The sequence below is a fragment of the Hylobates moloch genome, unplaced genomic scaffold (assembly GCF_009828535.3).
Source record: "Hylobates moloch isolate HMO894 unplaced genomic scaffold, HMol_V3 SCAFFOLD_22, whole genome shotgun sequence".
In the NCBI taxonomy this organism is placed as follows: domain Eukaryota; kingdom Metazoa; phylum Chordata; class Mammalia; order Primates; family Hylobatidae; genus Hylobates; species Hylobates moloch.
The window spans coordinates 26879021-26903289 of record NW_026652297.1 but is presented as its reverse complement, the minus strand read 5'-3'; the positions used below and the strand labels follow the sequence as shown (position 1 = coordinate 26903289).

Genomic DNA, 24269 nt, shown 5'->3' with positions numbered 1-24269 from the left:
CCCAGGCTGAACCTGAGCTCCTGGACTCAAGTGATCCTCCTGCCTTTGCCTCCCAAGTACTGGAGCTACAGGCATGGGCCACCTGCTCAGCTAGTATTCATATTTGTTTGTTTGTTTGTTTATTTATTTATTTTTGAGATAGGGTCTCAGTCTGTCACCCAGGCTGAAGTGCAGTGGTGTGATTATAGCTTTCTGTAGCCTCTACCTCCCAGGCTCAAGTGATTCTTCCATCTCAGCCTCCTCAGTAGCTGGGACTAGGGGCATGAGCCATCAAACCCAGCTAATATATATATATTTTTTTATTTTATTTTTTTTTTGTAGAAACCAGGCCTCACTATGGTACCCAGGCTGGTCTTGAACTCCTGGGCTCAAGCAATCCTCCCACCTTGGCTTCCCAAAGTGCTGAGATTATGGGCGTGAGCCACTATGCTTGGCCTAGTAATCAAATTTTAAAAGTCTGACATTAGGCCGGGCAAAGCGTCTCACACCTGTAATCCCAGCACTCTGGGAGGCCGAGGTGGGTGGATCATGATATCAGGAAATCAAGACCATCCTGGCTAACATGGTGAAACCCAGTCTCTACTAAAAATACAAAAACAAATTAGCTGGGCGTGGTGGCAGGCACCTGTAGTCCCAGCTACTTGGGAGGCTGAGGCAGGAGAATGGCGTGAACCTGGGAGGCGGAGATTGCAGTGAGCCGAGATCACGCCACTGCACCAGCCTGGGTGACACAGCGAGACTCCATCTCAAAAAAAAAAAAAAAAAACAGTCTGACATTATACTACAGAAAGAGTCATGTTCTCAGCACTGTCACTGGGGATCGTACCAGCAGTCAACAACTTCACATCAGCATTACTGGATCCCAGTCTCAACTTGCACATTTAATAGGATCTCTAAATTTTGAAGTACTGCAGATTATAATTCAAGAAAATTTGTTTCCAGTAATATGTTTTCCTGGAAATAACTTTGTACCTAAGATCCTTAGCTTGAGGTGATCTCAAAATGCCTTCACCTCCAATTGCTCGAAATGACTGGCATCTATACCAACTGTTTCCACAAGCATTTTTGTATGAATAGTTAACCTCCATAGATTCAAAACTATGAGGAACTATCTTAATATATACATATATATATATATTTTGTTTTTTGATACGGAGTCTCGCTCTGTTGCCCAGGCTGGAGTGCAGTAGTACCATCTTGGCTCACCACAACCTCTGCCTCCCAGGCTCAGGTGATTCTCCTGCCTCAGCCTCCCAAGTAGCTGGGATTACAGGCACGTGCCACCATGCCCAGCTAATTTTTGTATTTTTGTTAGAGACAGGGTTTCACCATGTTGGCCATGCTGGTCTTGAACTCCTGACCTCAGGTGATCCACCTGCCTCAGCCTCCCACAGTGCTGGGATTACAGGCATCAGCCACTGCACCCAGCCTCTTCTTAAAATATTCTTATGAAATCTGTTGCTTGGAAGCATTCGACTATTGAGAACAAAACCTCATTTTTACCCCTAACACTTATTTTTATTTAGAAAATAGTTTTCACAATCACCATTCACTATTGAAGCATTTCACTCTTACAATAATAAGTATACATTTATTCAACCGACTGATAGAATTTCAACCTTCAAACCCTGCATGAAGATTTTCCCCTCCAAATTACTTCTATTATAAAATGCTTACGTGTGTTCCAGAGCGACTATTCCAGTGTCACCATTTAATCAGAATGACATGCCTGTTCATGATTCTAGAATTCACGTTGTTTTAATATGACAGTAACCTATGCAGTCATGTGATCATTAATCACCCACAAGTTCAGGGACACCAAAGATGATCCGGAGGTAGGTGTCTGGTTATTCAACTTCACGAGGCCAAAATGGAAGTTAACGAGCTAATCTGGGCTGAATAGACGATTCTGGCAGAACACTGACACTGAATCCAACCTTCACGCATCCTCTCTCCATATCATTCCTTAGGCCTTAACTCTTTATTCCACATTCTCTAATAAACCTCTGTAGCTCTTCCCACCCACAGAGACAGCATCCTGAGAGCCCTGGGGAACACTCAGATGTCTTAACCACATATTAACCTTGAGGTCCTTGAATTCCCCAGTTCCAGTGGTTTTCACCTCTGCTCCACATGAGATAACCCTTTCAAAGGGCCATGCCCAGGATCTTGTCATCAGCCGCACCATGCTGCCTAGAAACTGTGAGCTTGGACCATTCACTTTGTGGCTTTGGCTCAGCTCCATCCCCACCACCCAGGCCACCAACCTCGTGGAGAACTCCAGTTTCTTCATTCCCCTCCTACCGCCCCCCCCACCTCCCACCTTCTGTCACTAACTTCTCAGTTTCGGCTCTGTGTCTGGGCACAGCAACTACTTTCATCAGCTCCTCCACAGTGCAGCCTGGCCCCTCAGCACCTATCCTTACAAAACGCTAACCCAGGGTCAACCCAACAGCTCCCATCCTGCCCCCAGCTGTGGACATACAGCCCACACAATGTAGATGAGCATCACTACGAAGGTCAAGCCTCGCAGGTTTCTCTTCCCCTCCACGGCGGTTCCAAACCCTCGCCATTCTCACCAAGTCTCACCCTCTAATGCTCAGCAGACAACCGCGGCTTCTCATCCGGCCTGCCCCTGGATCCAAGTTCCCATCCCACAGGGGAGGCCTTTCAAGGCCAGCCTCCCACACATTCTGGGGCTCGATCTCAACCAGCCCTCAAACCAGCCCTCTAATATATATATATAATTAGACACAGGGTCCCACTCTGTCACCCAGGCTGGATTGCAGTGGCACAATCATAGCTCCCATCTCAGCCACCCAACTAGCTGAGACTACAGGCACATGCCACCACTCCCAACTAATTTTTCTGTTTTTTATAGAGACAGTGTCTCACTATGTTGCCCAGACTGATCTTGAACTCCTGACTTGAAGCAATCCTCTCACCTCAGCCTTCCAAAGTGCTGGGATTACAGGTGTGAGCCCTGACTGGACCTTTAATGGAAGCCCTAGGCACCCTTCCCTTCTCTCTCTGTACAATCTCACTTTCTCCTCACCGTTTTCCTGCCACATATGAGCAAGCTGAAGACCCTCAAGCTCCCAACTCTGCCAGTTGCACCTCCCACCCACAGTGCTGTACATGGGGCACTTCGAACCCCACATGTCCAAAACCAGTCTCTCATCTTTCCCTGAAAATCCGCCTCTCTTATTATCTCAGTTCCAAGTTGGTCATCACCCAGCACCCAAGACAAAAACCTCAGCTTCTCTCTCTTGCACCTCCCACGTCTAATCAGCCACTGGATTCGATCCAGCGGATTCAATTGTCTATATATTCTCAAATCCATTCCCTCTTCTCTGGACCCACATCTTTTTTTAGCCCTTATCCAGTCTATTGGAGAGTGTGGTAGATTGTTTCCAAAGATGGCCTGCACTGTTGCCTCCCATCGTTCATGCTTTCTGCAATGAGACCTTGTGGTACCTGTCATCAAGAAGTGGTCTTGGCTGGGCGCAGTGGCTCACGCCTGCAATCCCAGCACTTTGGGAGGCCGAGGTAGGAGGATTGCTTGAGCCCAGGAGTTCAAGACCAGCCTGAGCAACATGATGAAAACCCATCTCTACTAAAAATACCGAAATTAGGCCAGACGTGGTGGCTCACATCTGTAATTCCAGCACTTTGGGAGGCCAAGGCAGGTGGATCACCTGAGGTCAGGAATTTGAGAGCAGCCTGGCCAACATGGCGAAACCCCATCTCTAATAAAAATACAAAAATTAGCTGGGCATGGTGGTGTGTGCCTGTAGTCCCAGGTACTCGAGAGGCTGAGGCAGGAGAATTGCTTGAACCTGGGAGGCAGTGGTTGCAATGAGCCAAGATCACACCATTGCACTCCAGCCTGGGTGACAGTGAGACTCTGTCTAAAAAAAAAAAAAAATTTAGCTGGGCATGGTGGCATGCACTTGTAGTCCCAGCTACTCAGGAGGCTGCGGCAGGAGGATCATTCAAGCCCAGAAGATAGAGGTTGCGGTCAGCCAAAATGGTGCCACTGTACTCCAGCCTGGGCAACAGAGCAAGACCCTGCCAGAAGAAGGAAGAAGAAGGAAGAAGAAAGAAGAAGAAAGAAGAAGGAAGAAGGAGGAAGAATGAGGAAGGAGGAGGAAGGAGGAAGGAGGAGGAAGGAGGAAGGAGGAGGGAAGGAGGAGGAAGAGAGGGGAGGAAGAGGAGGAAGGAGGAGGAAGGAGGAAGGAGGAAGGAGGAGGAAGGAGGAAGGAGGAGGAAGGAGGAGGAAGGAGGAAGGAGGAAGAAGGAAGAAGGAAGAAGAAAGAAGGAAGAAGAGGAAGGAGGAAGAAGGAGAAGGAGAAGAAAGAAGGAGGAGGAGGAGGAGAAGGAGAACGAGAAGGAGAAGAAGAAGAAGTCTAGCTCCCCTCCCCTTGAGTCTAGGCAGCCAGTGACTGGCTCTGGCAGCTACAATGAAGAAGTGACGCTATGTGGTTTCCTCTTAGGCTTTTTTTTTTTTGAGACAGAGTCTCGCTCTGTTCCCTAGGCCGGAGTGCAGTGGCTCGATCTTGGCTCACTGCAACTTCCACCTCCTGGGTTCAAGCAATTCTCCTGCCTCAGCCTCCTGGGTACCTGAGATTACAGGCATGCACCACCATGCCTGGCTAATTTTTGTATTTTTAGTAGAGATGGGGTTTCACCATGTTGGTCAGGTTGGTCTCGAACTCCTGACCTTGTGATCCGCCCACCTCAGCCTCCCAAAGTGCTAGGACAACAGGTGTGAGCCACCGTGCCGGGACCCCTCTTAGGCTTTAAGAGTCTTTGCAGCTTCCATTCCTGGGTTTTCAGGTCTCTCCTCTCCTCTCCAGCCGCCAAGCTCTGAGGGAGTCCAGGGTAGCACGCTGGATAGTGGGCCACGTCATTCAAAGCCTGCCCCGCTCCCCATCTCTTGGCCTCACTGCCCACTGCCCCACAGTGTACCCTGTACTCTGTAATTCCAGACTCCTGGAGGCTCAGCCAGCCAGATGTTTCATGTTCCCAATTTCGCTCCCACACCATTCCCAATGTCTGCAATGCCCTCTCCCACTCACTTTGTCTGGCTTGCTTGGTCTCAGCCTTCAAGACTTAGTTTAAGCTGGACGTGGTGATTCACACCTGTAATCCCAACAGTTTGGGAGGCCAAGGCGGGATGATTGCTTGAGTCCAGGAGTTCAAGCCCAGTCTGGGCAACATTGTGAGACCTTGTCACTACAGAAAATTTTAAAAATTGGCCAGTCATGGTGATGCACACCTGTAATCCCAGCTACTCAGAAGGCTGAGGTGGGAGGATTGCTTGAGCCTCAGAGGTGGAGTTTGCAGTAAGCTGAGACTGCACCACTGTATTCCAGCCTGGGGAACAGAGCAAGGCCCTGTCTCAATAAAACAAACAAACAACAAACAACAACAACAAAACCCCTCAGTCTGGCCTCCCAGGCCCTGTTGCTGTGCTCCCAAAGCACCCTGTGCACCTTGATCACAATACTGGCCACACTGTACTGAAACCCCAGATTCCATGACAGTTTCCCCGCCGACAGCAAGCTACCAGAGGACAAGACTAGATTTTTTCCCTGCTTATATGCCCAGTGCCTAGCACATGGTAAACACTCAATAAATGGTTGCTAAATTAAACCAAACTTGATGAATTATATTTTAGCCGATTCTCTCATTTATCATCTGACATTGTTCCATGACTGGGATTCTTGCTCCCAGGAGAGCAGCCGTGCTTTGGGTCAGGGATTGTATCCTGTATGTGTCACAAGTCAACAGATGCACAGAGTCAGGCCTCCATCTCTGGCCAGATGACTGACCCCCTCCATAGCACTCACAGGTATGGAAGGGTGTCCGGTCAGGCAGAGAGCGGGTTTTCCTTCGGATCGGCAATGACTTTTCCATCTCTTCTTTCAAGATCATCTTTCCCAAGTTGGAAGTAACCTGAGGAGGGAGAAAGGAAGATGGAGCCAAGACTTAGACACTTGTTTCTTTCTTTTCTTTTTCTTTCTTTCTTTCTTTTTTTTTTTCTTTTTTTTTGAGACAGGGTCTCACTCTGTCACCCAGGCTGGAGTTCAGTGGCACAAACATGGCTCACTGCAACCTTGACCTCCTGGGCTCAGGCAATCCAACCTCCTCAGCCTCCTGAGGAACTGGGAACACAGGCATGCACCACCACACCCAGCTAGCTAATTGTTTTTTTTTGTAGAGATGGGGTTTCACCATGTTGCCTAGCCTGGTCTCAAAATCCTGGGCTCAAGTGATCCTCTTGCCTCAGCCTCCCTAAGTGTTGGGATTACAGGTGTGAGCCACTGTGCTGGGCCAATACTCGTTTCTTATCTCTAAAAGGTCCAGAGTTGGGCATGGTGCAGGCAGGACTGCGGACATTTCCCAAGTTGCTGGTTCATGCCCTGGAGCTCACAGAGCCTCTCGTTCGTGGCTGACACATGGCCACAATGGGTTTGGCCACCCTTCAGAGCCAGGAGTCAGAGCTGCTCAGTAGAACTCTACCACGGCGGCCTCCCTGTCCCTGTCCCAGGTCACCCTGCCCAGAGCCCAGGCCCATGTCACTGTCGATGGCTTTTCCATGGTTCTCTCTCCTCTGCTGGAGGCCCGTAGCCCATGCTCTCCTTTTTTCTCTTCCCATGGATCACTCAGGCTGCTAGCTCCCAGCTCTGATGGGACCACCCTTTGCTGCGCTTTCGACCCTAATATCAAGTAGTGTCCCCCGGAAGGCAGCATAAAGTCCAGGTGTCCCTTCAAAAGCAAAATCCTGGGGTCTTGGCAAGAAGAGGCTCCCCCACATGTTCCAAAAAGCATGCTTTTTGGGTAGGAACCCCTTCGACTAGCTATGGAGCCAGAACTTCTGTCCCCAGAAAGACACAGGGTTGGCTGGGCATAGTGGCTCACGCCTGTAATCCAAGCACTTTGGGAGGCTGAGATGGGTGGATTGCTTGAGGTCAGGAGTTCGAGACCGGCCTGGCCAACATGGCAAAACCCTATCTCTACTAAAAATACAAAAAAAGAAAAAAAAATCAGCTGGGCAAGGTGGTGGCGCGCCTGTAATCCCAGCTACTCAAGAGGTTGAGGCAGGAGAATCACTTGAACCTGGGAGCGGAGGTTGCAGTGACCTGAGATCATGCCACTGCATGCCAGCCTGGGCGACAGAGCGAGACTCCGGCACAGGGGTGGAGGGTGGGGGTGGCGAGATGCTACCTTACTGAGTTCCTCTCTCTGACGCTCCCTGAGAGCCTTCATCTCCTCTCCAGAGTCGTCATCTTCCTCCTCCTCCTCTTCCTCTGCTCCCCTCCGAGACGCCTTCCGCTTCCTCCATTCTGTCTCTAGGAGACACAAGCAAAGGCGGGCAGGGAGTCACTCGCCATGGGGTCAGTGTGTGTTTACATGGCGCAGCCTCTGTGCACTGCTCTGGGCCGGACCTTGATAAGGCCACTACAATTTTTTTTTTAAATAAAGTAGGGTGGGTAGGTGACTCATGCCTGTAATCTCAACACATTGGGAGGCTGAGGTGGGAGGATCGCTTGAGCCAGGAATTTGAGAACAGCCTGGGGTAATATGGTCTCTATAGAAAATTATTTTAAAAAATTAGCCCGGTGTGGTGGGGCATGCCCCACTAGTCCCAGCTAGTGGGGACGCTGAAGTAGGTGGATTGCTTGAGCCCAGTAATTTGAGGCTACAATGAACTGTGATGGCGTCACTGCACTCCATCCTGGGCAACAGAGTGAGACTCTGTCTTAATAAATAAATAAATATTTAAAAATAAAAATAGGCCGGGCGTGGGGGCTCACGCCTGTAATCCCAGCACTTTGGGAGGCCAAGGCAGGTGGATCACGAGGTCAGGAGATCGAGACCATCCTGGCGAACATGGTGAAACCCCATCTCTATTAAAAATACAAAAAAATTATCTGGGCGTGGTGGCGGGCACCTGTAGTCCCAGCTACTCAGGAGGCTGAGGCAGGAGAATAGCGTGAATCCGGGAGGTGGAGCTTGCAGTGAGCCGAGATTGCGCCACTGCACTCCAGCCTGGGTGACAGAGCGAGACCCTATCTCCAAATAAATAAATAAAAAAAAATAAAAATAAAAATAAAAAAATTAGCTAGGTGTGATGGTGGGCACCTGTAATCCTAGCTACTTGCGAGGCTGAAACAGGAAAATCGCTTGAACTCAGGTGGTGGAAGTTGCAGTGAACTGAGACCTCGCCACTGCACTCCAGCCTGGGCAATAGAGCAAGACTCCCTGTCTCAAAATTTAAAAAGAGAGTCAGGCGTGGTGGCTCACGCCTGTAATCCCAGCAGTTTGGGAGACTGAGGTGGGTGGATCACTTGAGGTCAGGAGTCTGAGATTAGCCTGGCCAACATAATGAAAACCCATATCTACTAAAAATACAAAAAATTAGCCAGGTGTGGTGGTGCATGCCTGTAATCCCAGCTACTCAGGAGGCTGAGGCAGGAGAATTGCTTGAACTCGGGAGGTGGCGGTTGCGGTGAGCCAAGATTGTGCCACTGCACTACAGCCTGGGGCAACAGAGCGAGACTCCATCTCAAAATAAATAAATAAATAAATAAATAAATAAATAAAATAAAAATACAATAAAATAAGAGTAACATTTTCTCACCTTGCCTTGAAGCTGGGTAGGCAACACACACATACACACACTCATGACTGAAATTCAGTGGGTGCAGCAACATGAATGGAACTGGAGGCCATTGTCTTAAGTCAAACAAGACACAGAAAGACAAAGACTGCATGTTCTCATTCATGAGTGGGAGCTTAATAGTGTGTACGCATGGATGTAGAGAGTGGGATGACAGACCAGGGCGACTCAGAAGGGTGTGGGGGGTGGTGACGGGAAATTGCTTAATGGATACAACGTGCATTATTCAGATAACAATATCATAAAAACCCTGACTTCACCACTGTGCAATCTATGCAGGTAACCAATTACACTTGTACCCCATAAATGTATACAAATACAAATTAAAATAAAATTCGCTGGGGACCAAACCATCTATCATTTATCTTTCTCTTTCCCAGCACTCCCCTCACAGAGCCTGGGATGCAGAAGTTTGATACATGTCTGCTGAGTCAGGAAATAAATGAATGGAAAGAAAATGAACGACCAATAAAAGGGCCACTTACACCAAGCGCTATGGGAACACAGAGAGTGAGTGAGCGAGAAGCCTGGGGGCTCCTGAAGGTGGGAAAAAGCCCACGAGGACACCATAGGGCAGAGGTGGGAGTGGGTTCACGGGGCTGCAGCAAGAGCCAAGGGGAGGGAGTGCAGTGCATTCCCCTCTCCCCATCTCTCCTACCCACAACAGCCAGAGACGGGGGGCATGGCCAGTAGTCAGTTTCGATTTTGGCTGGCTGGTTGGGGTCCGGGGGCTGGGCTGCAGGGAACTTGGATGACTCGATGATGAGATCCTCGATGAGGTGCTTGGTCTGAGGGCTGCCTCCCACGGACTCTGCAGACAAAGGCCAGGGTCAGCCAGGTGTGCCCTGCCCGAGGCCAACTTGGCTACCCTCACCCCTCCCCCTTCACACCTGTGAGGTCCTGCAGGTAAAAGCAGTGTACACGCTGAGCACCGGGCACACGTGCTGCTGTGACATGCTGTCCTCCCGACCCCCTCCAGCCAGCCCGCAGCCCCAGGGCACGGCCTCCCAGCATGCAGCTGGAAGCAGGCTCTGGTGAGCCGGGAGCACCCTCACCTCTCTGCTTATAGATGGGAGGCTTCTTGTAGATGTTGGAATCTGGGCGGGAGGTCTCTGTGGGAGGAAGAACAGAAGAGGAGGAGGACATGCTGATGGCAGGGAGGCTGGAGCCAGGAGAATGGAGACGATGGAACAGGACAAGATGGGGAACTCACTGGAGTGACAGGAACTCCCTGTCAAGAGCCAAGACAGGGCTAGCATTCCTGGCACTGTCCCTCAGGGGTTTGGGACTTTTTACACTTTCCTGGCTGGGGGAGACAAAAAAAGTGACAGGTCTCCCATCCCTGGGAGGGGTCCTGGCCTCCTGGGGCCTACTTAGCTCTGAGGTGAGCATATACCCCAGAGAGTGGGGGACTGAGCATAAGGGGATTGGGGCTCCTGATGGAGAAAGTCTTAGGAAACAATGAGGTTGTGCCGAGAAGACCTACCAGGGTGGTGGAAATGGGGCAAGCTGGTCCGGGGGGTTCCAGTGGTTCTGGGAGCCAAAGCCTGAGAGATGATTCCAGGTGACCGGCTGTCCGCCCACACCTGCAGAGCAGAAGCGTGTGGCTCCAGGGCCCCCTAACCCTTTCCAACCCACACATGCACCCCGTCAGCTCACACCACCCTCTCTGTCCCCCCATCCTGGCAGGCTGCATCCCTCCAAACCCAGGGCAATGTTGTGGCACAGTCCCAAGGACCTACTGATGGTGCCTGGCCCAGGGAGAAAGGGTTGAGGTCCTGGGTCCGACAGAATGATGGACACAGAGCTGGCCAGTGACAGCCGGGGGGCCACTGATTCCGGCACTCCCTGGGCTCTGCAGAGCTCGGTCTGACGTGTGAGGGGAGGGAGTTAGGATCCCTTTCAGGGCAGGGCAGGGCAAGTTGCAGGTGTGGGGCAGACTCACCTCTGGGGATGGTGGGGGGGATGTGGATTTGGGTGACAGCGAGCGCTGTGAATGGAGAGGGGGCTGGTCAGAGCTACAGGGGCAGATTCAGCCTCTTCCCTAGAACTCCAGAGAGGCCACCTCATCCCCCACCCAAAGCCACACACTTTCCTGGCCAGCTTCCGGGCCACCTCTGCTTTCTTGGATCCTTCCCACAGTTCCCTGCACAAAGTCCTCAGCCTTCCCACAGGAGGCACAGAGAAGCACGCAAGCCTTGCTCAGTATGCCTGGGGCTCCGAGGGCACTCTTTTCTTCCTTCCGTCCTCTCTCCTCCCCTCTTCTCCTCTCTCCCTCTCTAATCTTTCTTTTAGTTTCTTCCTACTTCCTTTTTCCTTTTTCTTTCATTCCCTGCCTTCCTCCCTCCCTTCCCTCTCTTTCCTCTCTCTCCACTTTCTTCTCCCTTCTCTCTTATTCTTTCTTCTCTATCCCTCTCTCATCTTTCTTTCTTGTAGTCTCACTCTGTTGCCCAGCCTAGAATGCAGTAGCTCTATCACAGCTCACTGCAGCCTCCCCTTCCCAGCCTCAAGGGATCCTCCCACCTCGGCCTCCTGAGCTGCTGAAACTACAGGTGCACACCACCACACTTTGCTAATTTTTGTAGAGATGGGGGTCTCCCTATGTTGCCCAGACTGGTATCAAACTCCTGGCCTCAAGTGACCCTCCCACCTTGGCCTCCAAAAGTGCTGGGATTATAGGTGTGAGCCACCGTGCCTAGCCTGGGAACCAGTTGGGGAATAGTTGGTCCTGTCCTCAGAGCCTCAAAACAAATAGAAGAGACAAGACCAAGAAGCATCCAAGGATGAGGTCCGGGTTCATCATGCTGGTACTGAAGTCACCCGAAAGTCTAGCCCCCTGTCACTGGTCAGCCATGACGCTACCCTGTCTTGGAGGCAGTTGATGAGCACCTGCCTTGCACTGTCTCCTGCACCTTCACTACCTTGCGCATGGATGGGCAGGAGGTCACCTCTATTTTACAGGAGGGTAAACTGAGGCCACAACATCACACAGGTCCCTCCGCTAGACTTTCAGCCCCCACTCTCAATGCTTCTGAACTGTTTCCACAAATCTTGCTCTTTGTGCCTCCTGTGTGCTGCTGCCATCCAAATGTGTCCACCCCTCTACATCTGAGCCACATGCCAGCTCAGAGCCCGTTCTGCCTGCTCTCTTGAACGCTGGACGGACTGACTGGTTGGTCCTGCGCAGTTTCCTCTCTTGTTTTGCCAAGGCAGACCTCCAGGATAGGAAGCACGGGAGGGATCAGTCCCCACCCAGTGTGGCTGGGGGGCCTCCCCCGAGTCCTGCCTAAGAGGAGCCCCCTCACCTCGCGGCTGCGGGGCAGCTCCACGTGTTCCAGGAGGGAATAAGTGAAGTGAGGCTCGTAGATCATGAGGTCGGGCCGCTCGATGTCCAGGATGGCCTTGTCCTTGGGGATGGCAGCCAGGTCCTTGTAGCCCAGCACCTGATTGTCCATCTTGGCCTGAAGGGAAAGGTGCGCGTGAAACAGCTGTGCCGAAAGCCCCGCCTAGGACACTGGACCTGCTAGCTAGACTTACGTTAATTACCAAGAAAACTGACTGCCATTACAGACGTTAACAATTCTATTATTTTAAGAAATTAGTCACCGTAAAACATGATAGTCCTTTTCCTATCACTTCAGGTGTAACGAGGCCAGACCAGTGGAAGGGGATATGGGAGCTTCTCTGGGTTTCTGGGTTCTCTCTGCCCGCCAGCACCGGCGGGACCACCACTGGGGAGGCTCTGCGGGAAGCCCCTCTAGCAGCCAGGGGTCCCCCACCCTCCCCCCTCCCAGCCGGGGGGTGCTGGTGGCCGAGAGGGGAACTCACCACGATGCTGGAGGGAGAGCCAGGCACACTGGAATCTCGGGAGGGGCTCACGCTCCCGGGGGAGGTAAGTGGTTGCTGGGGAGAGCGAGAAGGCGGGCGGGTGGGCACATGCGTGTGTGCGGGAGCGGGGCGGGGGCGGCCCTAGGCCTGCGGGACCCGGGGCGCGGCGCGGCGCGGCGCTGCGCGGCGGGTGGCCACCAGGTGGCGCCCTGGACTCCCAAGCGGCCCCCACCCGCCCTCGGCGCCCCCGGCCTGGGGCGGCGCCGCGCACCTTCTGCAGCCGTTCCATGCAGCACGGAGCTCGCCCGCCGGGTCACTCGCAGAGCCCTGTGCGCGAGGGGAGAGGACAGCGTGTCAGGCTCGGCGCGGCTGCTGGGCGCTGCGCGCTCGGGGCCGCGAAAGCAGCCGGCGCGTCCTCATCCCTCGGCGGTGACTCTCCAGGCTGCGGGGAGAAGGGAGGGAGGCCGCGCCGGGGCGGCGTTAGGCTGCGGGACCTCCGCGGGCGGCCGCTCTCCAGGCAGCCGGGCCCCTTGAAGCTCAGGCTTCCCATCCGCTCAGCCCCGGAGAACGCGCGTGGACGGGAGGCGACCGAGGGACGGGCTGCACTTGTTTTTGAGCCATTGTTCTCTGGCTTCAAAGGAAATGACGGCAGGGGTCAGCCGGCTGCCCGGGCGGAGGCCTCCACGGCCTGGCCCGGCCGCACCTGCCCTCCCCGCCCCGGCCCGGCCTGCGGCCCCGCCTCAGGCCCTCCCCTCCCGGCTGCTGGTCCCACTGCCGCTCGGGGCGCTGTCCCCGCCGCCACCTCCCCGCGCTCGCCCAGGAAGGGTTAACACGGAGGGTTCCCTGAGCAGCCCGGCTTCAGCATCCCTCATCCAACACCTGACATTCGCACTCCGAAACTTTGTGAGTGCCTACCATGACGCACAAGTGGAAATTCCACACGTCAGAACTTCACACAAACTTTGTTTCATGGACAAAATTATTTTTAGAACACTGCATAGGTAGGGCTCACGCCAGCAATCCCAGCACTTTGCGAGGTTTAGGTAGGAGGATCGCTTGAACCCCGGCGTTCGAGACCAGGCTGGACAACATAGCCAAACCCTGTCTTTACAAAAAAATTTTTAAAAATTAGCCAAGCGCAGTGCTGCATGCCTGTAGTCCCAGCTACTCGGGAGGCTGAGGTGGGAGGATCACTTAAGCCCAGGAGATCGAGGTGCAGTGAGCCGAGATCGCACCACTGCACTCCTGGGTGACAGAGTAAGACCCTGCCTCGTTAAAAAAAAAAGGTCTTGCTCTGTCGCCCAGGCTGGAGTGCAGGGGTGCCATCTCGGTTCACTGCAACCTCCGCCTCCCAGGTTCAAGCGATTCTCCTGTTAGCCTCCCAAGTAGCTGGGATTACAGGCGTGTGCCACCACACCTGGCTAATTTTTGTATTTTTAGTAGCGATGGGGTTTCACCATATTGGCCAGGCTAGTCTTGAACTGCTGACCTCAAGTGATCCGCCTGCCTCGGCCTCCCAAAGTGCTGGATTACAGACGTGAGCCACCATGCCCAGCCCCACCTTCCTGCTTTCGACACCTTCCACTGCTCTGTCCACCTCTCTGCCTCTCAGGTGCCTCCAGCCTTCCAGGGCCATCCCAAAGCCGCTCCTCTGGGAGGCCCCCTGTACTAGTCTAGTCCTCATGGATCAACCCTTCTCTGAATTCCAATGGGACTTAAAAACAGACCAATGTAGCTAAGCACTTAATTACAGGGAACATGTTTTCTCCCTAACTAGACAGACTGCAAATCACAGGAGAGTGAAAACAACAGTAAGAGCTATGTGGGAGGCCAAGGAGAGAGGATGGCTTGAGGTCAGGAGTTCGAGGCCAGCCCGGGCAACATAGGGAGACCTTGTCTCTAGCAAAAATGTAAAAATTAGCCAGATGTGGTGATATGCAGCTGTAGTCATCTCAGCTACTCTGGAGGCTGAGGTGGGATGATTGCTTGAGCCCACGATGTCAAGGCTGCAGTGAGCTGTGATCACACCACCGTATTCCAGCTTGAGTGGCAGAGCAAAGAGCTATCATTTTTTGAATGCTCATTATGTGCTAGGTACTTTGAGAAGCCTTTATAAGGATTATTTTGTTTCATTGCCCCAACAACCTTATAAGGTAGACCCATTTACAGATGAGGAAATGGGCTCAGAGAGGTTAAAAATTTGTCCAGAGTCGTGGAGCTGAAAATGACTGTGTCTTCAGCATGATTCACAGTGCCTGCCTAGTACTCAGTATCAGGTGAGAGTAAGGAAAGCTAGAATCTGCCAGATTTCTCAAGTCTGTTTGGAATTCTAGAACCATGGCATCTCCAAAACAAGACTCTGGCAGGCCGGGCGTGGTGGCTCACGCCTGTAATCCCAGCACTTTGGGAGGCCGAGATGGGCGGATCACAAGGTCAGGAGATTGAGACCATCCTGGCTAACACAGTGAAACCCTGTCTCTACTAAAAATACAAAAAATTAGCCAGGCGTGGTGGCGGGCGCCTGTAGTCCCAGCTACTCAGGAGGCTGAGGCTGGAGAATGGCGTGAACCCAGGAGGCGGAGCCTGCAGTGAGCCCAGATTGTCCCGCTGCACTCCAGCCTGGGCGACAGAGCGAGACTCCATCTCAAAAAAAAAAAAAAAAAAAAAAAACTCTGGCCATCAGAGTCACACAAGGTGTTGGTGCCCATGGAAAGACTCCGTTCTGGAACTTTATACTCCTCTTCCCTTCTTAGTACTTGCTTTGTAATGCTTTTAATTAAGTGAAAAGAAGAATAAATTCTGGTACATACTTGAAGAGCTGTTAGCTCCCTCCCCTATCTTTACTTTGTTTATAGCTAGGATCAAACTAGCTATACACTTAGCTTAGCCCCAGGGGCAAATGCTTATCCAGGCATGCATGCATCTGTTCATCCATCTATCCATCCCTGCATCCATGTATCCATCCATCCATCCTTCTATCCATCCATCCATCCATCCATCCATCTCTCCATCCATCCATCCATCCATCCATCCATCCATCCATCCATCCCTGCATCCCTGCATCCATCCATCCATCCATCCATCCCTGCATCCCTGCATCCATCCATCCATCCATCCCTGCATCCTTGCATCCATCCATCTCTCCATCCATCCATCCATCCATCCATTCATCCATCCATCCATCCATCCCTGCATCCCTGCATCCATCCATCCATCCATCCATCCATCCCTCCCTGAATCCATACATCCATCCACTTAGTCATGTACTGTTTTATTCATCCATTCAACAAATACTTTCTGGGCACCTATTCTGCAATGAACACAGAGCAGGACTCTGTGGTAAGCCTTGTGGAGAACAGAAAGATGAGTCAGAGGAGCTAAGCTTCTCCTCCAGAAATAAGGCATGCATCTAGATAACTCCCATGCAAAGCAGAAAACTACATGTACCAGATAAGATAGTATAAAGCACTATGAAAAGTCACAGGAGAGATTCCTCCTGCTGGGGTGTCAAGAGAGGGGAAAGGGTTTACTGGAGGAAGAGGTATTTGAGGTAGGCCTTGAAAGATGCCGAGTTTGAGATCGTGCAAAAATGGAAAAAGGGGCTCCTGACAGAGAAAGCAGCATAAGGTGGGGATATGGGGATGCACTGGGCCTGCCTGGGGAACAGCAGATATGGCTGGATTGGAGAGGTCATGAGGTTGAGATGCATTTGGGACAGGAGATTGAGGCCAGATCATGGAGACCCTGAACCCAGCCTAGGGTTATGTCGTAATCTGTTGGCAACAGGGGGGCACAGAAGGCTCAAAAAAGAAGTGACACGATTCAAGCAGTGTTTTGGGAAAATGAATCTGGTCGCAGCCTGAGAGCCAGACTGGACAGGCAGAGGCGATCCAGGTCCCCGCAGGGAGACCAGACCGGAAGCTACAGCAGTAGTTCAGCAGGGCACTGCGAAGATCTAGACTTGGGCAGGAAGGAGAGAGGGCAAATGGGAGAAACCCTAGAGGCAGAATGTGCAAAGCAGTTCTGGATCTGGGGCGCCCATGGAAGAGGCTGCAAGTCCAAGAGACTGGGAGAAGGGGAAAGGAGGAAGTCACTTTGACAGGTGGAGGTTGTAGTGGGTGCAGCAGGGGAACAGGTAGGAATGTCCAGGGGGAAAGGAACCTATGGAAGAGGCCAGGCTGGAACCAGACGTGGGTGTCATTTGCCTAGAGGTGGAAGTCCAAACACGAGATTGCCAAGGGAGAAAGAAGGTCAGCAACAGCATCCTGGGAACCTGGGGAACTGAAAAGAAATAGCCAGAGATGGCACAGTCAGAAAGAGAGAGGAAAACTAGATGGCAGCTCGCAGGGGCCAGGGAGTCTTTAGTGAGTCTTTGTGTTTTCAGCAAAGGGTCTGATACACAGTAAATGTGCAAAACATGTTGAGAGAGAGAATGGGAGGGAGGGAGGGATAGAGGGAGGGGCTGACAGAGTAGAACATCATGTAAGCTGAGTGTTACCCTGGAGAAGGTGAGGAGAAGTGCTTTTCCTCCAGCTGGAATGTCAGGGCCATAGTGGCCTCCTGGTTAGGGATTGGGGGGGTGATGGGGGTGCTGGCCAGGTGGTACAGCCAGGGGGAGTGGCCCTTCCAAGAAGTGTGATAGAAGGGCAGGGTCATTTTGGAGGAGATAAGATTGGCCTAAGGCCTTTAATATGTTTGCAGACAGCAGAGAGGGAACGGTAGACAGGAAAGACTGAGGCTGCAGGGGGCAGTGGGCACTAGGTGGGTGGAGCAAGACGGCAGCAGGAGGGAAGGGATCAGGTTCACAGCCAAGTACAAGACTGGCTTTGGGAAGAAAGGCTCCCTGGAAACAAAGATGAGCTGGGCAGTGGCTCATGCCTATAACCCCAACACTTTGGGACACAGAGGTGGGAGAATCACTTGAGCCCAGGAATTCGACACCAGCCTGGGCAATATAGAGAGATCCTATCTCTACAAAAGAATTTTTTTTTTTTTTAATTAGCTGGGTGTCGTGAAGTATGCCTATAGTCCCAGTTACTTGGAGGCTGAGGCAGGAGGTTGGGTTGATCCTGGGAGGTCAAGGCTGCAGTGAGCTATGATCATGTCACTGCTGCACTCCCTGGAAAGGAGAGGACAGGGAAATAAGTTGTGTAACAACCATATAGGGCTTCCATTTTCCCAGCAAAAGTGAGAGATGGTGGCCAGGTACAGAGGCTTATGCCTGTAATCCCAACACTTCGGGGGCCAAGGCAGGAAGATCACTTGAGGCCAGGAGTTTGAGGTCAGCCTGGGAAATATAGTGAGCCCTGTCTTTACTTTTTAAAAAATGAAGAATTATCTGGGCATAGTGGTTGCACATCTGTGGTCCCAGCTACTTGGGAGGCTGAGGCAGGAGGATCACTTGAGCCCAGGGATTTGAGGCTGTAGTGGGCTATGATTACACCACTGCACTCCAGCCCGGGCAACAGAGTGAGATTCTGTGGCAAAAAAAAAAAAAAAAAAATGGGAATTAAGGTTCTCTGCAGATCTTACAGGTGAGTCGGAGGTTTGGAGGGGTCACTCTGAGGAGCGTGTGCAGCTGCACACAGAGAGGGGCAGGAGGGAGACTGGATAACTTCAGCATGTTCTGGAGCCTAGGGGAGGCCCTGGAATCTTCCTGGAACACCAGCTGGGGGAGGGGTGCAGAGTGTGACAGTGGCTGTCTGTCAGAGTGATGGCTACTGTCAGACTGGCTATCTGTCAGAGTGGTGGCTACTCAGAGAGGTGAGAGGTGAGTGGCCCAGGGTAAGCCATGTCTCAGGAGTATGTGGTCATATATCCCCATACTCACACGTGCACAAATACCGTGCCGGAGGCACAGGCACTCAGAAACATGATTCAAAATCCTGATGGTTACAGTCATATGAACAGCTGCCGTTTATAGAATGTCTGTGTTATGGCTGGCACTGTGCTGGTCAGTTCACAATTTTTTCTTTCCTTTTTTTTTTTTGAGACAGGGTCTCGCTCTGTTACCAAGGCTGGAGCACAGTGGCATGATCATAGCTCACTGCAGCCTCGACCTCCCAGGCTCAACCCATTCTCCTGCCTCAGCCTCCTGAGTAGCTGGGACTACAGGAGTACTCCACAACACCCGGCTAATTCAAAACAAATTTTTTTTTTTTTTTTTTTTTGTAGAGATGGGGTCTCCCTATGTTGCCCAACCTGGTGTCGAATTCCTGGGCTCAAGTGATCCTCCCACCTCTGCCTCCCAAAATGTTGGGATCATAGACGTGAGCCCCTGCCCAGCCCATCTTTGTTTCAATTTAACCCTTACATTCCAATCTTGTGGGTTGGCTTGGATTGGCAAGTATCTCGTTTGCACATGAACAAGTTGAGACTAGAACAAGTTAAGTAGTTGGTCAAAGACACAGTACTGTGTGGAATCTAAGCTCAGGTCTGTCTGATTTCTAAAACCATTCACCGCGATACCACCCAGGCAAAGCTGATGTGAGTCACTGAGCCTCTGGCCTCTCACCTCTGCTCTGTCCCCAGTCCTTTCTTGCCCACAACCCCACTGCTGGGTCTTGCTCTTTAGCATCTGGCTCTGCTTCCTGGGGTCAGCCAGGGCCCTGTACCCTGGCGCCACCCCCTGACATTTGTTAGAGAGCACGTTGGTTGATAAATTATTTCCGCAGAGGCAGAAATTTGGTCTTATCCCTTGGGGGGCATTTGCATGTAAACGTGGGCCTAGCCTTAAGGCATAAAGTTTGTACTGGTTAAATTTTAAGCTGTCATAAGGCCAGCCGGGAAAATGGGGGTGGAGAAGAGTGTGTGTATATGTGTGTGTGCGCACATGTGTGAGGGGGAGAGAGAGAGAGAGAGAGAGAGATTCCTTGGCTTCTCTCAAATCACACCCCGCCTACTCCACCCACAAGCAGCCCTTTCCGTCAAAGCTCATTTCTCGAAGGTCAATGCCAGCTCACTCCACCTCCTCCCATCCAGACCCCTCTCCCATCCATGCACCCCGCCTGTCTGTGCCTGCACCCCCAAGGTCCCAGCGACCTCTGTGCACAAAGAGATAGAAAGGGCGAGCTGCAGCAGGAAGAGGGGAGGGAGGGAGGAAGAGAAAGCACTGCAGAGGAAGGCAGGTCCAGGTGACGGAAGGGACAGCTCAGCTGCCCCTGGCCCTGGTCGGACGCCAGCCAGCCGCTCGCCCTCCATCTCAGCCCCACCCTCCCCCAGCTGTGTGTCCCTGCCTTATCTGAGCTGCCAGCCCAGCCCCACCTCACCCACCACCCTCTGCTCTCCACAGCTCCCCGGGATGTGGGTGATAAGAACCACCCACTGGGCCCTCCGAGTTTGTGCCCACCCATCTTGGAGCACTCTTCTTCCAGGCAGAAACTGATCCAGACTGTGGCTCCCCTGGACTTTTAGAAATGAAGCCTCTGCAGGCAGAATGGCAGCTTCGGGGTGGGGCGCCCCTGGTCTAGCTGTGCTCCTGTCTCCAGCCAACTACTACCTGCTTGGTGCCAGCCCCTGTATACTTGGGACTTTCATACATCCTCTCTAAACCTCACACAAAACCACGTTCTCCTCATTTAGAGATGAGCAAAAATGAAGCTGAGAGGTGAACTTGCCGAAGGCCACCCAAATAGAAGCCAAGCCAGAATCCCTACCCGGGCCTGCCTGAGGCCAAAGCCAAGTGCTCTTTTCAGTGAGTACCAAAGAGCCTACTTCAATCAAAATGTGGGACTTGGGGGTCCCACGTGCTAACCTTAGACAGTGGAGCCACCCAGAGTCCTGCTCGTTGATGGCATCTGTAGAAGAGCAGCTGGGAGTCTGGGGGCCTCTGGCTCCGGGCCACACAGGCAGCAGGGTCCAGCCAGGCTGGAGGCCAGCCGGTGCAGACAGTAAGCGAGTTATGAAACGAGACAAGTCATCCAAACAGGCTGGCGTCGGTGGGCAGGGAACTTTGCCCCACTTCGCCTTCTCCTGTTCTGTTAACAGTGCGACTGCCTGGCGCTCTCTCCCTTTCTTCCTCCTGTCTTTCTGCTTTCTCTCCTGGTCCCTTTTCTTTGCTTTCTTCATCTTTTCTCCCTCCCTCTTTCCCTTTCACCCTCTCCCCTACCCAGCCCCACCCCCGCAGTTACTGTGGCAACAATTCAATGCCAGAAATAAAGGCAGAATCCAGCTAGGTCACCAGTTCCCAAAACAGCATCCTGGGTGGGGAGGGGCAGGGAGGGTGGAGCAGTGCGGCGCGGCAGGGCAGGGGCCAGGCGCTCCCATGGGTGCTATGCATGCGTGTGATGTGGGTGGGGTAGGGCACCTTGCTCCCCGCCCCCCCGCCACTGGAAAAGGACACCAGGAGGCTGAGGCCTGCTCTGGGCCAGTGGCTCATCAGAGGTGTCCCTTACTTAGGCCAAGCCTGAACTCCGAGTCTGTCCTAAGGCTGGCAGAGCCTGGGGACTCCCTCCTCTTCTCCCAGTTTCTCCCTCTCCCCTACTCCAATGTTTTTTACCCTTGTGTCTGCTGGGATGAGGGTTCCCCTAACCCAGCACTACAGGGCACCCTCTCGCATTCGGATAAAGGACCAGGCCTGGGTGGGTGGGGAGCCCAGAGTCCCCCTGCTCAAGGCCTGCCCTCCCTTGTTCTCTTGATAACAACAAAACCGGGCCCAGGCGCCCCCTCCTGCCTCTCTAGCCCACGCAGAGACGCATCTGTGCAGCCATCTTCTCCTAGGGTCTCTCTCTGGCTTGGTTTCTATGTGCCCTCTCCACCTTCCCTCTGAAGAGACCCTGCTTTCTGCTTTCTGCGTCCTGCAGCACCCTCAGGCCGACTGCTCCCCCTCCATTTATAGCTGGTCCTGTTGTACAAGTGGGACTGGCAGAGCTGGGGGAGATGCGGCCTCAATTCAGCTTTCTGGATCCTGGGGCCTCCCTGTTCCGGTCCCCACAACACCCAGGAGCTCTAGAAGAGGGATTCTGCAGATCCACCCACAGGTGGACAACCTCACCCAGGAGTCTGACGCCTGACCACAGAGAGGCCAGCAGCATGGACACAAGATGGACAGGTGGGCACAGGCAGAAGTGCCCGCGCTGAAACCGTTGCAGGACACATGCACACGAGGAGACTCCGAAGCCCTGCGTGCCAGTTCACGCCCCCACTCTCCCATCGAGGCCCCCTCACTGTGACACATGGTGCTGCCAACACCCGCTCGCACCCACCCACCGGTCCCCTCCCTGGCATCCATCCCAGAGTAGTGCACGTGTACAGCAACACACACAGAGCCCTCCACTTACCCAGCTCCGGAGGCCTTCCCTGGGCTCCCCATTCCCACAGCCCAACTGCCTTCCTTGTCTTGGACCTCTCCCTGCTCCCCTGACTCTCACAACCAGGCAACCAGTCCGTGGAAGGGACACAACGGGTGTGTCTGCCCAAGAAAGGGGGCTGGGCCTGCTAGGCCCTGAGGGACACAGCTAGGGAGGGGGAGCCCCAGAACCCTGTGGGGGCTGCATGTCTGCTCAGCCCTGGCCCCTTCAAGCACCCCAGCGGCGGGCACAGGGGGAGCACTGGGCCTGGGCCTGCAGCTGCGCCCTGCCACAGCCTCACTCTTCACTCAGCCCCACCCCAGCCTTGCCAGCCACTGGCTGGGGGCAGGCCCTCCTCCCACTCCCCCTAAAAAGCAGGCTCCAAACAAACAGCCTTAGGCCCCTAAATTTACTGCTCCAACCCCCAGAGCATGTGGAGTGGTTGCAGGGAGGCCAGTGGGCCAGTATTCAGCAGAGAGGGAATGCTCCCCTGCCCACCCCGTGCCCCCACAGTCCATCCCTTCCATTGCTGGCCCGCTCAGCTAGGTGGGCTAGGCAGAGATGCTAGCGAAGAGGGGATTGGGCTGGGAGCAGTTCTCATCCTTGGGATGAGAACACCCCAGGCCCTCTTCCCCAGATCAGAAGGTTCCATTAGATCAGGCCCAGCTGGTCCCAGGGGCCGCCCATCCTCCCACTGAACAGGGCCCCTCCAGATACCCTGCTGCCACCCAAAGCCTGGCTCGCCAGCAAGCGCTGTGGCCCAGAGTGCCCACAGAGGGGAGGAGAGGCGGAGACCCTGACACCTACCTCTTCCCAGACAGTGTGGCCCAGACGCTCTGAGGCCAAAGAGGCCCGAGAGGCGTAGGCCAGATCCACGGGCTGCCACTTCCCCCAGGAGCCTAGGTAATAGGCGTCTCTTCCAGGAACCCAGCCGCGCTTCCCCGGAGCACAAATAACAGGAAAAATGCCGGCTTAGGGTGGGTGGGCGGGGTGGGAGCTGGCAAAGGAGGGGAGCTGGTCTCGGCTGAGCGGTCTGATCTCCCCTCTGGGCCCCCACCCTCCTTGCCCCCACCCTGCTTCTCTGCAAGCCACGGCCGCCTGGATCCCCCGGTGCTGGGGAGTCCTCGTCTGGGGGCAGGCAGGCGGGCTGCCGGCTCCCCCACGCCCTCCCCGCGCCCTCCCCACCTCCAGCTGATAGCGTGTGGCTGGCGAGGGTGTGTGTGTGGATGTGCGCGCTCTTCCACCAGTGCTGCAGCTCAATCCATTTCAAACAAGAGGAGCATTAACCCAGCGTCATGACGAAGCAGAATCAGCCAGCACTGTCCTCTCCCTTTCCCACACCCCAGTCTGCAGCACTCACACTCACACACACACCCACAGGCACCCAGAGCCCCTCAGCCTCCTCTTAAATAGCCAGAGTTCAAGTTGCTGTGGGCGGTGGGTCGGGGAAGGGGGCTACTGATGACCCAGGCGGACAATACCTGCTTTCTCCAGGCACCTGCACCTTCTACCCTATTCATGACCACCCCACCATCTGACAGCAGCAACTGAGGCCCAGCCTCTTGAGGTGGTGGTGCAGGCACAGGCCAGAATTGGTTACCCAAGGATGAGCTCTCTCCTGGGAGGGCAGAATGGAGGGATGCAACCAGGTCCTCAGTACTGAGACTTGAGCTGGCCCCTTGGTAACCTGATTCCCCTGGGAACTCCAATGGGATGCAGCAGAGAGAGAGAAGGACCCCATCTCTCCCTAGGGTGGCTTCATGAAAAAGGAGCTTCATGCCCGGTAACCCCTGGGTCCCAGCACAGAATTTACAGGCACGTGCCTTCCCTGTCTCTAGCAAAGCCTCAACCACCCCAGGAGCCTGTCATTGGCCTTTTGGCCCCCCTGGGCAGGACGGGGAAGGACAACAAGCTTTGCCCTCGACCCTCGCCCTGGCCCCAGCGTCCTCTCCACCTCCACACCGCAGACTTGCCTACCTAGGCAGCCCTCACCGTTGCCCTGGCAACTCTGCCCCCAGCCGGTCAGCTGATGGTATCAGCTGTTGTTGGGGAAATGTAGAAGCTGGGGAGGGGGCTCTGGGGTGTCTGAATGGAGAAGCACAAGGGGAGGGGCTTGAGGGAAGAGGCCAGGAGCGGACAGAAAGTATCTGGCTGGTGGAGACAGAGAGGACAGTAACCTGAGGGATGGGCTCCAGAGAGAAGGGAGGAAGGAAGGAGGCAGGTGGCTGAAAGGGGAGACAGAACACAGGCTGAGCTGCTGCAGCCGGGTGGGGGTGGCTGTGAAGGTACAGAGAAAACCTGGGGGTGGGGGATGAAGCATCAGATCCATGGAAATGCAGAGAAAAAGGCCAGGAGAGTGACGTGGGAGGGGGCATACCTTTAATGTGGCAGAAAGGGGCACAGCCTTGGAGGAGGAGCCACCCTGGCCATCGCTCCACAACCAGCCCGGCCTCAGCCCAGCCTCT

At 53.7% G+C, this 24269-nt stretch overlaps 1 protein-coding gene across 17 annotated transcripts in view; it reads right to left on the bottom strand.

The window, feature by feature from the left end:
* DMTN (dematin actin binding protein) overlaps positions 1-24269 on the bottom strand; it is a 33494-nt gene that overhangs the window by 2941 nt on the left and 6284 nt on the right. For 3 of the 17 annotated variants that reach the window (XR_009211661.1, XR_009211659.1, XM_058433592.1), the window contains exons 2-10: positions 12789-12959; positions 12518-12592; positions 11995-12150; positions 10635-10679; positions 10176-10275; positions 9745-9801; positions 9348-9500; positions 7234-7358; positions 5856-5961 (exon numbers count right to left, since the gene is read on the bottom strand). Coding sequence is in view for 2 of the 17 variants with exons in the window: in XM_058433592.1 (XP_058289575.1) it covers positions 5856-5961; positions 7234-7358; positions 9348-9500; positions 9745-9801; positions 10176-10275; positions 10635-10679; positions 11995-12150; positions 12518-12592; positions 12789-12806 (835 nt within the window). In the remaining 15 variants the exon portion in view is untranslated. Of the gene's footprint in view, positions 1-5855; positions 5962-7233; positions 7359-9347; positions 9501-9744; positions 9802-10175; positions 10276-10634; positions 10680-11994; positions 12151-12517; positions 12593-12788; positions 12960-20270; positions 20388-21795; positions 21869-22611; positions 22741-24269 lie in introns of those variants that run through there. The other 14 variants (XR_009211665.1, XR_009211660.1, XR_009211671.1 and 11 more) reach the window with 11 other exon arrangements.